General features: G+C 41.9%; 1 protein-coding gene across 1 annotated transcript; it reads left to right on the top strand.

Annotated features, from left to right (window-relative positions):
• The first annotated feature begins 903 nt into the window (after positions 1–903).
• Positions 904–14,402, top strand: hspa9 (heat shock protein 9). The gene is made up of 16 exons (XM_071457506.1): positions 904–1,187; positions 2,096–2,154; positions 2,473–2,560; positions 3,684–3,865; positions 4,026–4,150; positions 4,237–4,310; positions 6,884–6,990; positions 7,122–7,284; positions 7,382–7,474; positions 8,614–8,823; positions 9,847–10,074; positions 10,168–10,390; positions 11,047–11,141; positions 11,263–11,355; positions 11,677–11,817; positions 12,969–14,402. Exons 1-16 carry the CDS (start codon positions 1,107–1,109, stop codon positions 13,044–13,046), a joined length of 2,040 nt encoding a protein of 679 aa, XP_071313607.1. The 5' UTR covers positions 904–1,106; the 3' UTR covers positions 13,047–14,402.
• The last annotated feature ends 1,532 nt before the right edge of the window (positions 14,403–15,934 follow it).

Genomic DNA, 15,934 nt, shown 5'->3' with positions numbered 1-15,934 from the left:
CATACTGACTTTCAGAATTACTCATCACTGCCACCCAGTGGACAATTGGATTTTCATCGGATTTTCTAAAATATGACCTCTCAGTGAAAGGTGTTCCTACAGAAATCTGTGCTGCTGTAATGTACCAAGGGTTATGATGAATTGACTTTTTTGCCTGGTGGTAATTCTCATTGCCTCCAAAGTAAGGGAATATAAACAATAACAATTAAACTTTTGCCATTCTTTGCACTAGTATAGTATCACCACACAGTGGAGTGAGGTCACTTTTACCAAACCTAAAAAACTCCAGTGGAGGGGAATGTAACAGATTGCTCCCAGTCTGAAATAAAGTTGCTCCCACCTGTATTACAAATACAAATTTTTCAGACGTGTAGGAGTATGAATGTGAATTATCCTAACTTCAAGTTCATTATTATCCCGGGGGAAATTTGGTTATAACTGCATCTGTGTGTATTCCCATAATATTTCACACGTATTATTGTGTGTACGCACTAGTTTCTACATTAACAATAGCATTTGATGGTACAGCAAGTATGTTGGTTTAACATCCCTGATGTAACCATAGGATGTATAGATGTAACACACGTGAAACCACTGCGTACCCCTCGTTACATCATGACCTTCATATGCCCACTATGTGTGGCTGCCCTGTTCTGTGCCTAACCATAAGGTAATAATAATAATGATAAAATAGGAGAAATGTGTCGAGTTTTTCTACATGAAAAACTGAAATTATCTTAATTATACCGCATTATAAATAAACATGTATGGTAAATTCATTAACAGCTCTATAAAGTTTTTTTTAACCATCAATACTATTCAGGCAGAAAAAAGGCAGCCCAATTTGGGGTCCTTTAGCGTTGCGTGGTGCAACATGTGTTGGATAATTCCAGAAGAAGCTTCGCAGTCCCATTGCTGTATAAGTCCCAAGACAAGCGTTTCTGCTGGCCCCGAGCTTTGCTTTTTCCCTGGACGTCTGAAGACACCTGGAAATTTACCATCTTTTAGCCGTTCTTCGCTCTTCGCCAGTTCGGAGATTCTGCTTTTGACATTAAACGCTGCGGACGTTTTTATCAAATTTAGTTACCGCTAGCCAAATTGTCAAAATGTTGAGTGTCGCCAGAAGCGTTTCAAGGACTCTCCCGACAAGGACCTGCACCAGAAATGTGTCCTCTTTGGTTAAGAAGGTTAGTTTAAACAAACTCATAGTGACAATTAAACACACGCCAAATATCGATTATTACTGTAAGATCTGACAAATCTGGTTTTGTGTCGAAGTCCGGCTAGCTTAGCATGCTAACATAGTTAGCTTGAGGCCGGTTTACTGAATAGTGACTATCCATAAAACTTTAATTTACCTGCCGTTATAATCATGCACATTGAGCGATGTCACGTAAAATAATGTCACCACTCTATGCTAACATGGACGCTGTGCATTATTGGAAGTAATTAGATGTGCTAGTAGCTGAGCTTAGCTAACGTGTGTCATTTTCCACTTGACGGCTAATCTGTCACCCATCTTGCTACAATAGATACTGCAGTTTATGTTAATATAAACTGCATTAGTGAACCAATGATCTGATTATGTAAGTTAGCATGTTTGATATGAGGCAGTGGTTCGTGTGTTCAAGGCTGTAGCAGATGAGTTGATCAGTGACCTTCAGTGATGTTTCCCCACCCCCAGCATGCTGCAACATTTCTCACATGTCCCAAAATTGTATTCATTCACTCACAAACTGTTTATCGTCAGCAGTATTCGTTTTGCATTCTTCTTCACATTAACGGACGGTAGTATCTCATCACATGAGATCTGATAGACTTAGTCTTTCTACATTTTATCACATCTAGATTCCAAAAGTTTATGGGATATTTATGGTGCTTGTTTTCTGTTACTTGAGTTTCTGCATTTCTACACTTCATAATCTACTTGGCCACTTTGATAAAGGTCTCGCATAAAATTTTCTTTAGGTTATGTCACAGGTCACAGCATTACTAGTACAACATTGATGTAATAGTGGAATCCATGTTTTATTACATTCATACTAAAAATTAACTTTTGCTAACAGCTGTGTAACTGTTTTTAATGTTTTCATAGGCATGCTGGAGTGGCTTCCAACAAGATGCTCTTAGAGCCCTGTCCAGGAGAAACTATGCGTAAGTATTAACACAAAAGTTTTTTGAATGATTTGAAGTATCCTGTTGAGAATGCCGTCAGGAAATAGTTATTAGTAGCAGAGTGAAAAGAAGTGGACCTACATTAGATTAAACAATGTTTAAAATGAAGGTGTCTTATTCTAAGACTCATTGTACTGGGAAAAGTAGATTGCTAGCAGAGTGCTTAAGGAAAGTATTTAAGTAAATTATAGATATAAAGTTAAATATCCTTTGAAGATGAAGTAAATATTATTGATTGTTAGAACTCTATTGTAAAATTCACATGCTGTATTTATAAGTTTGTGTTGTATTTTGCAGGTCAGAAGCCGTCAAGGGTGCAGTCATTGGCATTGACCTGGGAACTACCAACTCATGTGTTGCGGTCATGGAGGGGAAACAGGCCAAGGTGAGGATGAGTGGACACATCCCATGTCTGTTATGCACATTAGACTGTGTGGTCAGGTTTGATTTTAAGCAGCCCTCTGACAGATAAACTGATCAATGTGAGCATTTTGTCCTTGACAATTCAACATGTGAAAACTGAAAGCTAAATGTTGACCACCTCATCTAAATTTCTCTCTATTTGGATTATATTATACCTGTGATACCTCTGTTACTGAGGTGTGGCCTTGATAGCCAGATCCACACACAGGCATATTTTTTAGTGTATATTACTGCAAATGCATATTTTGTTTTAAATAACTTGCAGGTTTTGGTCACATTATGAAGGCACAGGACATTCTGCAGCTTATGTGAGCAAATTTGGCCAAAATATCATATGCTGCAAAACAGTGTGAATACTGGTTTAAGTTTTAGATTTAAAATATTTCTGATGGACCAAATGAAGATATTTTGGCAAAGTTAGAGGCTGAAAGAGATGAAACTGACTAAAAAGATTTTTTCTCCTCAGGCATAGAGTTTGTAAAAGCTGATTCACCATTCAATAACTCTTTGTTCTTCAGACAGCAGTAGAGGCCTCTGACTGTTAGGCATCTCAGGCATTTAATGTGTCCAAACAACAGTCAGTATATATAGGTGTTTGTTTAAAAGCTACCTATTCACTGATTTCTTCAGTCCAAGATATATAGACAGTTCATCCCATTTACTCACTGATGCCTTGAGAATTTCTTTGACCATAGTCTTGCATACTGATGAATACACCCTCTTGCTACTGTATTAACTACACCTGTACAGTTAAACACAGTTCAATACAACAGACCTGCCACACATTGATCATTCAGGGAGATTATAATGGTCAGTTTCTGTTGATACTGTCAGAATTCAACTACCTTTTATTACTGAGGCCATAGATAGTGATGGTGACTGCATCATGCTGTCCAACTGAGTTCTGATATTATCAATAAGTCAACTCAGGTCTAGTTGAACAGAAATGAGGATCTGTTAAAACAAGCTGATTTATTGATCCATTAAAGAGCACTAGTAGTGATGGTGGTTTGACAGATGACTTGGAGTAACCCGTAGTAGATGAACAATGTGGAGTTTGAGGAAGATTTCTCTTTGCCTCTCAGGTGCTGGAGAACGCAGAGGGAGCCAGGACGACTCCATCAGTCATCGCCTTCACTGCAGATGGGGAACGTCTGGTGGGCATGCCCGCTAAACGCCAGGCTGTCACCAACCCTCAGAACACTCTGTACGCCACCAAGAGACTGATCGGACGTCGCTTTGATGACGCCGAGGTCCAGAAGGATCTGTGAGTTCATCTTTAAAATATTCTGCAGTATTGCATGTATCAGTATGCAGTCAATTGAGTGGACACACGTCTACCCAGATATTCATCAACATACAGTCAGCAGAGATCTCTGAATAGATTCACTCACTAAGTGAAAATTGTGCTGCTGTTTCACCAACAGGAAGAACGTGCCCTACAAGATTGTACGTGCATCTAATGGTGATGCTTGGGTAGAGGCTCATGGGAAAATGTACTCCCCCAGCCAGGCAGGAGCTTTTGTCCTTATTAAGATGAAGGAGACTGCAGGTATGAGTGCTGTTCCTTTCAATATGTTTCGTCATCATCAACATGTGAGCAGCAGTTCTGGTTATAATCTTGTGTTTGTGCTGCAGAGAACTTCCTGGGAACCAAAGTGAAGAACGCTGTCGTCACTGTACCAGCTTACTTCAATGATTCTCAGAGACAGGTACACACACACACACACACACACACACACTAGTCTTTCTACACTTAAGCCTCTTGTGGCTGAGATAAGTCAAAGTCAAAGTAGCTTTATTGTCAATTTCTTCACATGTTAAGACATACAAAGGAATCGAAAGGACATTTCCCACTCTCCCGCGGTGAAACATATAAAGTGCACACTGCACAGGCACGACAGATAAGACTGGACAAGACATTTCCTAATGCTAAGTATACATTCAATTCTACATAAATAGGACGTTTCCTAATACTAAAGAGATAAATAAAAATAACTAAATGAGATACGTATAACTGGGAGTAGCAGCAGGAGTTTCTGTACAAGTTGGGTTATTGTAGTGCCAAGGTGATTCAGTAAAGGCAGCAATTTGACATTAATAGTGCAAGTAGAAAGTGGATAGCAGCCAGTTCCAGTTCGTGTGGTAAGTGGTCATATAAACGGAATACAGGTAACGGAAGTGCAGGGTACAGAGTCCTGAGTGATTTTTCCTTTCGGGGGGGAGGGGGGTCAGCTTCCTGTCAGACTGGGGGGTATGGCTGGGGGGAGTGAGGGGAGAGAGTTTAGCTTCCTGATAGCTTGGTGTATGAGGCTGTTGCTGAGTCTGGTGGTGCGGCAGCGAAGGCTCCTATACCTTCTTCCAGAGGGTAGGAGGCTGAACAGTCTGTATGCAGGGTGGTTGGTGTCGTTCGCCATCGAGATGGCTTTCCGGGTGAGGCGGGTGGTGTAGATGTCTTCCAAGGAAGGGAGTGTGGCACCAATGATCCTGCCAGCTGTGTTCACTATGCGTTGCAGTGACTTCCTGCTGTAATCAGTGCAGCCACCGCCCCACACAGTGATGCAGCTGGACAGGATGCTTTCGATGGTGCCCCTGTAGAATGTGTTCAGGGTGGGTATGGGAGCTTTCGCTTTCTTCAGCTTGCGGAGGAAGTAAAGGCGCCGCTGGGCTTTCCTCGCCAGTGATGCAGAGTTGGTGGCCCAGGAGAGGTCCTCACTGATGTGCACCCCCAGGAATTTGGCGCTGCCCACTCTCTCCACAGCAGCACCATCGATGGTCAGTGGTGGGTGTTCAGTGTGGCTCTTCCTGAAGTCCACCACAATCTCCTTTGTTTTGCTGACATTCAGTAGGAGGTTGTTGTCCCTGCACCACGTGGTCAGAAGGTTGACCTCCTTCCTGTAGTGGGTCTCGTTGTTCTTGGTGATGAGACCCACCAGAGTTGTGTCATTACGACAACAAGAAAATCCTGACAAACACAAATTTTCACTTGTTTACGCAGATGAAAATAAATAAATAAATAAATAATAGGGAACTTTGAAAGATTATCCTGTAAAATCACAGCATACATTGAGTAGTCCAGACCTTACAATATTATAGATACAAACCCAACAGTTCCCACAGTGAGGAGGCCCTTGGTGACAGTGTGGAGGAAAAAGTCTCTTTTACCAGAAAAAAAAAACCTCCAACAGAATCGGACTCAGGATCAGCAGCTGACTGCCTCGACCTGGAGGGATTGCAACATATAAAGGAAACAAAAGCAGGCCAACAAATTTTAATAATCACTGTTCTTTTTCCCCGTTTAGTTGATCTGATAATCCCAACAGGTCTGTGTCCTGTCAGCTAAAAGAATTAGACCTGAGTCACTCTGGATGTTTGCAGTTTGTCTGCACGTCTTGGAAGGTTTCTAAGTATTACATGAAAAAAAAAAAAGTCCTTAGAAGGTATCTGTCTTGACTCTGTCCATCCATCAGATGGCTTATTCTTTTGAGCGTGGCAGGGGGAGGAGCCAGTCCCAGCTGACACTGGGCAAGAGGCTGGGAACATCAACGAAAACCTTAAATATTTGTTCATGTTAGTTCTACAGTGTTAGTTATGTGTGACTGCAGGCTGTCAGGAGATGTTCTGCATCTGCACTCACCGAGCACTTTAACAGGAACACCGGTTTATTTATGTAATCAGCCCAAAGCTAAAGTCTGGGCTGTGGTAGAACAGGAGGTTGGCAGCTTGAATGTGCAGCTGACAAATCTGCAGAGAAGATGTGATGCAGTCAACATGGAGCAGAATGTTATCCAGCATCTGGTGGAAGGTGTTGGATGAGTTGAGGCTGTTCTGAGAGCAAAGGGAGGCGCGGTTGTGTTGAGGTGCTCAATGAGTGTATTAACTAAAGGTGGGATTGTTGGGACAGCAGATTGTGCAGCAGGAGGCTGTTCACTCGGTCTGTTTGTGGAGTTTCAGTCGACACCATCAGAGCTGTGACAAACACTGTCACCACTGCTAGCTACAGTCGTCACTGGTTAATCCATCCATACATTTTCTGCAGGGTTGCCTTGATTTTAAATAATCATTCGTGTCAACTTATTGTTATATAAATTATGCATCAATTAGTCTTTCGGATTTTTCTAACAGATATTAAATTCAGGTCTTTGTGGTCTCAGAAGCTCTGAATTGAACTTGGTGAAGCTGACAGGCACATCTGATCATGTTTCTTTTGCTTTTTAACACTTAATTCGACGACCCACGCCTCAATGCATCGATCAGTGTTCTGATGTGTGTCTTTGATTTTCAGGCCACCAAAGATGCCGGTCAGATCGCTGGTCTGAACGTCCTGCGTGTGATCAACGAGCCGACCGCTGCTGCTCTGGCCTACGGCCTGGACAAGACTCAGGATAAGATGTGAGTAGAGACCAACAAACACTGCCACTGTTGGTGTTTCATACTACACCCGTTCTTCCTGAAACACGGACACATATGATTGGACAGGTTGATAAAATGCGTTACCCTGATGGGCCTGTGTCTGTTTTCAGTATTGCCGTGTATGATCTCGGTGGAGGAACATTTGATATCTCAGTACTGGAGATCCAGAAAGGAGTTTTTGAAGTGAAGTCCACCAACGGCGACACCTTCCTGGGAGGAGAGGACTTCGACCAGCACCTCCTCAGATACATCGTCAAGGAGTTCAAGAGAGAGGTGCTCAGATTGTCTCTGTCTTCAGACGAGCTTCTCGTGTGTCGTTCAGTCTGTTTCAGAGTTTTTCATGTATGTCGTTGTTGTTGTGTCGTTCCAGTCGGGTGTGGATCTGATGAAAGACAACATGGCTCTTCAGAGAGTCCGAGAGGCTGCTGAGAAGGCCAAGTGTGAGCTGTCTTCGTCATTGCAGGTACGAACGTGATACAGATGAGCTCAACACACAGGTGTGAAACCATGTGGTTCCTTAAGAAAAAGAACACGGTTTTCCTTTTTATTTTTCTTCCCTGTAAATAAGTGATTTTTTATTTTTATGTCAGAATTTTTTTTTTTTTTTTTTTTACATTTAGTTGAATGACAAACCAAATGGAAAAAAAAAATTGACAAACACATAAAAGAAAAAAAAAATCATAATTGCAGAGGGTATCTATACAGAAAGATGTCACTGATATTGATGTGTTGATAAATATATACATATGAGGAGTATACTGCACACTTGTGCACACAGTGTCAACAAGTATACGCTTATAATTACATTTCAATCACAAAAAAGAGAAGTGTGTGTGTGTGTGTGTATGTCTGTTGATTGTGGGTGCGGCTACAGGGCCCACAGCATAACAAGGACCAGATGTGTCCATCAGCAGTGCAGTCTCAGAATCTTTTTTTCTCACAAGTTTATGACTTTATAATCTCAGTTATTTTTTTCTTTGAATATTCCCCCTTCCACCGGTGCCGTTATTCTTTACTCTTTTATTTTTTTTACCTACAGTGGCCATAATGCACCACTTTGTCAACACAAGAGTCAGTCAGAAGTTTGTGGCCATGAGTCTATGTTCTTCACTCACCTGAGATTGACTTCAGCCTCAAAACCAGTGAGCTCAGTCAGCTGTCCAGACTGTGTGTGCAGGGCTCGGCCCACAGAGGCCTGTCCTGGTTCTGACAGCGGGGCCAGCCCACGACAAGGTCACACAAACCTCTAGAGTTTTTAATAGCAGAACTTTTTTTTTTTCCTTAGATTTTAAGAAAGGAGGACTGATTTATGTATTGATAGATTAATTTGGTCCCCCCAGAATTTAAATTCATGTTTTTAACAAAACTCTGATCAAAGGACATTAAACCCACTGAGACTCAGGATGATGGTTATTTATATATAATTATGCCTTTTATGGCCTAAACCTGAAATTGAGTGGCTGGAATGAGGTAGCTCAAGTTGATAACCTCAGGTCGACACCCACAGCCGTGCCACGACCATGAATGATGGTCGTCTGTGACACTGTCAGACATTTGTGGTGAAACTGAATGTGGTCACATTATGTTTGCTCTCTGTCCCAGACTGACATCAACCTCCCCTACCTGACCATGGACGCCTCCGGCCCCAAACATCTCAACATGAAGCTGACTCGTGCGCAGTTTGAAGGCATCGTGGCCGACCTGATCCGCCGCACCGTGGCTCCCTGTCAGAAGGCCATGCAGGACGCAGAGGTGTCCAAGGGAGACATTGGAGAGGTGCTGCTGGTCGGAGGCATGACCCGCATGCCCAAGGTACGTACACACACTCACACACACACACAGTATGAATCTGTACAAGCCACAGCAGCATTTGCTGAAATTTATGTCAGGAGGCAAAATGCATAATGGGAAATTTTGAGGAATTTCTGGGGGATTTTTTTTTCCCCAGCGGTTTTAGCCACAAAAAAGTTCTTAAAGTCACAGTTGGCTGTTGACCTGAGTGAGGGGAGCGACACTGAAGCAGATTAGAGCAGTCACCTGGATGAAAACAACAAAAATCATGACTAAGAAGTTTCAGACACTGATTTCAACCCACTAAGCTGCTAACCAGAGGGTCAAGGTTCCTAGGTTCCTTCTCCCCCTAGGTTAGGCTAGTGGGGGGAGGATCAGTGAACCAGTATCACCGCTAGCTAGAGGTAAATATTCACCTGATGCACTAAAACCTTTATTTCTCAGCCTCTGAAGCAGATACATGAGATAAAAATGAATTGAGACTATTTTAATTGTGTTAACACTAATGTGTAATACACTAATGTTCATAAACATTTAAGAAAAAACAATCAAGAAACCCTAAAAGTTGAACTGAACTGAGAATGATGAAAGCCATATCCAGTGTCCAAGGCAAAGCCAGTGATTTACACTAACAGTCAGAGGTTTAAGCTCTCATCTTTCTATCTGCTTCAGAGGCTGAGGAATAAAGAGTTTAGTGAGCATTAAGTTTTTCAGAGAACCCTCAGGTATTAGGAGGTTGATTTCAGTGCTGAGGTCTTAGAGGACATCTCAGGTCTGAATGAGTAAATAAACATGGTTACAGGGTTTTCTGGCAGCAGGTAACAGTAGCAACACAGAAGAGTCATTGTAGAGTCAGAGATAATCTAGACACTGGTGAGAAGACTGTCACATCTGCTTCTGCCAAAATTAAAAGTAATGTGGATTTTATGTGTGTGGAAGGTTGTGGCAACATCATGTGACGTTCAGCAGGAAACATGTGAATGAAGTCACCGAAACACAACTGTCCCGAGACAGAAAGAAAAACACGTGTTTGTCTCTCTGCAGGTTCAGCAGACGGTTCAGGACCTTTTCGGCCGCGCTCCCAGCAAGTCCGTCAACCCCGATGAAGCGGTAGCCATAGGAGCAGCCATCCAGGGCGGCGTCCTGGCTGGTGACGTCACTGATGTGCTGCTGTTGGACGTGACACCGCTGTCTCTGGGTATCGAGACTCTGGGAGGAGTCTTCACCAAACTCATCAACAGGAACACCACCATTCCCACCAAGAAGAGCCAGGTATTCACTCCGCCGCAGCCATCCACCGACGCCATTGTGAAAAATTTAAACGCAACGTAACCTAAAGTTCACGACTCCTCTGCTCCCGTCCAGGTGTTCTCCACAGCAGCTGACGGACAGACCCAGGTGGAGATCAAGGTGTGTCAGGGTGAGAGAGAGATGGCGGCAGACAACAAGGTGCTGGGTCAGTTCACCCTGGTGGGGATCCCCCCAGCCCCTCGCGGCGTCCCTCAGATTGAGGTCACCTTCGACATTGACGCCAATGGTATCGTCCACGTCTCCGCCAAGGACAAGGGCACAGGCCGTGAACAGCAAAGTAAGTGTCAGAGATTAAACTGAAGCAAAGAAAAACTTGCTTACTCCTGGTAACCAATGAATCATAATGTTAATGGACTGTAGCTTTAAATACTTGGGACCGACAGTTCCTGGACTTTCTCATAAAATACTGAGTGTGTTTTGTGACAAAATGTAAATTAACATTTTAATTCAAAAGTTTAGCGCTGCGTTGAAGGCTGCGTCTGCACTGCTACGATTTCATTTTAAAGCACCAGAACGATTCGTTCATACTAACACACCTGAAAATGCAGTTACATGACCATGCACGTGCCCTGGTCATGTGTGTGCCAGTGTAAACAGAAAGCAGATTGTCTACTCTGCAGTTTATTAGTTGCACAAAATACTATGAAGGAGGAACAACAAAGACAGTTGTAACATTCAAATACAGAATTTAACTGCACAACAGCTGACAAAGACAGCAGCTGGTAGTCGTTAACCATTAGACCCAATCAGGGAGCGACAGTGGTTGTCTATGTCATCGTTTCCAAAGGTTTCTAAAGGTAGCAAAAGAGATGGGCTTTAAGACTCAAACATGATGGTGTGGATGTAGCCTTAAGCTTTAATTAGCAGATCAGCAATGTGTCAGGTTGCTGCTTGTTGTGTAAACATGCTGTCATGTCTCCTCCTCTTCCTCAGTTGTGATCCAGTCTTCAGGAGGCCTCAGTAAAGACGACATTGAGAACATGATCAAGAACGCTGAGAAGTATGCAGAGGAGGACAGGAGGAGGAAGGTAAGGGCTACAAACATGACTGGAACTGATGAGTCTGAGTCTTTGTGCAAGTTCTTAGTTCAGCACAAATGCAGTAAGCCTGTTTAATGTCATCAACTATTTCCTCTCTGATTGTGTGTAGGACCGTGTGGAGGCCGTCAACATGGCTGAGGGAATCGTCCACGACACAGAATCCAAGATGGAGGAGTTCAAGGACCAGCTTCCTGCTGATGAGGTAAAACAAGAGGGGCGGGGGGTCCTACTGATGTGACTTGGCTGGTACTGCAATATTGACATCCAACACTGTCTGCAAGATCAGTTGTGGTGCCAGCATATGCAGCATAAGATGTAAAGATTTTTTGTGTGTATGAAATTTGAAAATGAGTTTGTCTGCACTCATCTATCGTTTTTCCAACCCTGTGTAGATGAAACCCTCAAGCCTCACCCCGCTTCAGTTAAACTGGGTTGGAGAAAGGATACGGTTGCACTGCTCATGTCTTTACACCTGACACAGCTTTGTATATTCATGTGTCGTCTCTGCTCCGTCCACTCACAGTGCACCAAGCTGAAGGAGGAGGTCTCAAAGGTCAGAAATCTTCTGGCCAACAAGGACTCAGAAACAGGAGAGAACATCAAACAGGCAGCCACCAACCTGCAGCAGGCATCACTCAAACTCTTCGAAATGGCCTACAAGAAGGTAGGAACAGCGCTCACACTGTCACATGTTACAAACGTTAGAAAGGATGTTGTTCAAGTTGTTAAAGTCACAGTTGAGATTTTTCTACCAGCTGCCATGGTTCTTATAAACTCAGCTTCTGTTCTTCTGCCTCCCTGTGAAGAAGAGCAGTTTCAAATGAACTTTGTCTTTTTTACACACATTACAGAAACAGAATTTATCAGTCTGTCAGTGACTTTTTACACAGACAACAATGAAATATTAACTGACAACAGTGGAGACAGAATAAAAGTTAAATCTGTAAAGGAGCATTCATTAAAGACATTGTATAAATAAACTGGAGCAAATGAAAATACAGGACATGATGTAGTTGGTAACCACAGGGTTAAGACATGACACTGAAAAGCCAGGAAACATTTGTTTTTTTTTTCCCTGGTAGGAGTTCAGTTCAGTTCAGTTCTGGATCCATAATCTTTACAGTTAATGACACTGATGTACAGCCAAAAAAATGTAGCTTAAGGGTAATGCTTTATTGTGTAGGGTCAAAACATCCTTATCATTTTCAAAGAAGTGTCTTTTGAAAGAACTTTGAAATATGATACAAATTATAGTGGAAATGGGGATTTAAACCCCAGTGAAATATCCATTCATTATTTATCAGAAACATTTATTATTCTTATTGAGGGCTGCAGCGAACCATAATTACATTTTAATCTGTCATTTTTTTTTTTTTATTTATTTTACTGATTAATCTTTTGTTCTATAAAATATCTGAAAATAGTGAAAAATGCTCATCACTGACCAACACTACACAACCTAAATGTACAAATCATCACAGTCTGGAAATAGTTACATGGTACTGTGTTGGATTTTGCTTAAAAAGTTACTTTAATGATTATTTCAATTACATTTTTTGTCAATTAATTGGATTTATTGTCTCAGTTCTTTTTATCTTTGCTTGTAAACCTGCTATGCTCCAACTAAAAGAGACTGTGGTTTACACTAGAAATGATTTGTAATTAATCAGAATGTACCAGTTAAACACACACTTTAGTAAATGTGGTATTTACACTGTTCTCTGACAAAGAAATGATCAGAAAAGAACCTGTAAAATAAAGGACTACTGGCTGCAGACATCACTGACCTTTGCACTTCCTCCCTGGTTCCTGCAGATGGCAGCAGAGCGGGACAGCGGCAGCAGCGGCAGCTCGAGCTCATCAGAGGGAGAGAAGAAGGAAGGCCAGCAGTAGACCTTAGCACTTGGTTGTCGGGTGGTTTCCGTGACAGCGGAGGACTGTTGGGCTCGGGGGTGGAGCGGGTGGGGAGGGTGTCAGTCTCGAATGACAAGCTGAATCTTAGTCATTCTCACCACATTATATTATTCTGCTGTGTTTTGGCAGTAAAGTACTCTATAGTGAACAGATAAATGTCAGTGTAAACTCTTCCTGTCTGTAATTTAATTGTCTTGTATGTTTGGTTTTTTGTTTCAAAGCTGTTGATTTACATTCTGAGGTAGTAAAAATATTTTTTTTTGTCTAAGGCATCATGTAGGTTTCATCATTTGTTCATGCTGCGTCATCACAGACAGTTTGTGTTTGTTCTAGTGGAGTCAGATGAAGGCTTGTTCACTCTTAAAACTGTGGTGCAGAGGACAACCCTGCTTTACTGCATCTGCATTATATAATATTGTACAGTTCTCTACATCAGTTATAGCTATCTTGTTTTAATAGTGCACTCACAACAACTCAGAGGTGGGAAGTTGCTGTGCAGAAAGATTTGACTTATGTCCGAAACTCTCTTCCTCTCAGGAGTCCTGAGTGCACTCTAAACTTCTGAACTAACGCAGAACTGTTGTCATGAGGTGGTTTTCATTTCATCACGTTTATTCTTGAAATCTGTAAAAATGCATCTGCACCTCTTAGAGAGGAAGGTTGATCCTGTATGTTCCTTTTCCTTTGACATTTTAAATCAGGCTTGTTCAGGCCAGAGGATGTCAGGTTAGAGTAAAGTCTCCAACTCCACAATGGGGACAGAATAGAAATATACAAGTATCTATTATATCTGTGTGTGAGGATAAGATCAAGTGTGTCTCATGTTTGGTGTGGAAGAATGTAAGGCTTTTAGCTCTTTGCATCTTAAACACAGCAGAGCTCTGAGTCTGTAAACAAATCTGACTTCAGTTGAGCTACAAATGAATCTGGATTTTTGCACAATAAAGGACGAGGCCTTAGTTTACCCCTCCCATCTCAGACAGATGACAAGAGGAAGCATTGGGATTCAAGGAAACTAGTCAAGGATTTGAGAAACATGAGCCCAACTGTCTCATTCCCCTCCAGAAGGACGTTTTGTTGCTGCCATAAACTGCTCTATGTAATTTAATTGTTGCTGCATACCTGCTGGATAGTGATCCAGGGAGCTCTACATACAGTGGGGACCTTGCAGACCTTTGGGACCCCACTGTATGAAGGTGGACAGGAAGTAGTGGATTGACTTGACAGATGGGGAGGTGTTATTTTTGGGACAATGTGATTATATTACTGGAGAAAAATTGAGGGTCATTAACTGTTAATGTTTTTTTTTTTTCTAATAAAAATCTGAAATGTTAAGAGGTCTAATTTATTGTGGGCTCGTTAACATCCGTCATGCATTCATGTTTCCACCATTTATCACAACCCTGGCTCAGGGGCAGCAAAACAAATGCAGTTTGGAATTGTGAACTAAATGAGTAATGGAAACGTAAATATCTGAAACATGGTTATTTGACAAAGCAAAATTTGAAATTTAAACACTACCGCATTTAAGTCACATGACATGACATGAGTGGTCTTACTATTTCCCACTGTTATTTATCAATATTATTGATAACACCATTACCTATATAGCTGGTCAGGTCAGTGAGTGAGATGGATCAAATACAGTTAGAGCAGATTTCATGTAAACACTCAGAGAAACCAAATCCTGTAAGGTTGGATAGTGGGTCCAGGTGGGCGGGGCTTGAGGCATGGCTGATGGTGGTGACTGTTGTGACATCAAAAAGTTCCAGAGTCCTGACGGCTGGTTTTAAGGCTCAGTTTCTGAATACAGGCTGTGTGCATCTCTCTGTGGACTGAGGCTTTGATACTTTCACAGTATTAATATAGAACCTAGACCTGCTTTATAATCACAAACACATGGACATCTGCCTTTAGACTGTGTGGGACCTTTAAATGTTTCTAGGGCAGCTGTGTGTTGTTTCAAGTTTAGTTCATACGCAGAAGAGCTCACACGTGGCTCAGAGATGGTTGAGAGGTGAGAGGTGCCACTCAAATGGATGTGGACAGGTCAATATGAGAAAACCGCAGGAGTGAAGAAGAAAAGAAAAATCTACCAGACAGACATTAAAGGTTTTGGGTCTTGGGTCTAAAAAAAAAAAAAAAGCAGGTGAACAGAGGAAAACTAGAAAATGGCCAATGACCTGGTCAACTGAGGAGCACAACTGCAAGGTGAAGAAAAAGGCCTTTATGACCGCACAGCAGGTCAAGACTGTTCTCCAGGATGTAGACAAACATGTTTCCTTGACAACGAGAAGGACAAGCGAAGGTGCAAACCCCTGGTAAACATCAAAAACACAAAGGCCGGGGGGGCGGTTCACAGAAACATTCAGAAAGTAAGCAGGAGAGTGCTGGAACAAAGTTCTGTGAAGTGATGAAACAAAAGTCAACTTGTTAAAGAAGGAGCAGCTCGTGACCCAGAGCCACCTCCTCATCTGTTCTGCTCTGCTCTCAGGCATGTTCGGCTTCAGTGAAAATGGCACGCTGACATTTTATTCATGAGTTCACTGCTGATGGAGACAACAGGATGAATGCAGAGGAGCGCTCTGTGCATTAAAAGTTCTGGTAAGTTTGAAGGTAAAACATTAACACAATGCATAGATGACACTATAAAATAATATTGTTTTAAAAAACAAACAATGAATACAAATATGTATTAATTTAACATACATAATATTTAATAGAATCACAACAGTCAGTGAAAAGTTCCTCATTTAAGATTTTTATCAACAATAACCCACTTAACACAAGATAACTACAGTTGACATGACCTACATAAGCGTTCCTCTTCAGTGTTTCAATATTTCATTTTCACCGAAAAAAATCTA

Source organism: Trachinotus anak, unplaced genomic scaffold (assembly GCF_046630095.1).
Source record: "Trachinotus anak isolate AG129_WGS33_773 ecotype Australia unplaced genomic scaffold, CSIRO_AGI_Tana_v1 ptg000021l, whole genome shotgun sequence".
Lineage (NCBI taxonomy): Eukaryota > Metazoa > Chordata > Actinopteri > Carangiformes > Carangidae > Trachinotus > Trachinotus anak.
Note: the sequence above shows the minus strand (reverse complement) of the source record. Positions and strands in the feature narration are given on the sequence as shown.

Excerpts from the sequence above, each read along its gene's own strand:
- hspa9 (XM_071457506.1), top strand. The coding sequence starts at position 1,107 with ATGTTGAGTGTCGCCAGAAGCGTTTCAAGGACTCTCCCGACAAGGACC. Across the intron at positions 6,991-7,121 it reads GACAAGACTCAGGATAAGAT|TATTGCCGTGTATGATCTCG; the intron begins GTGAGTAGAGAC and ends GTCTGTTTTCAG. Across the intron at positions 8,824-9,846 it reads GCATGACCCGCATGCCCAAG|GTTCAGCAGACGGTTCAGGA; the intron begins GTACGTACACAC and ends GTCTCTCTGCAG.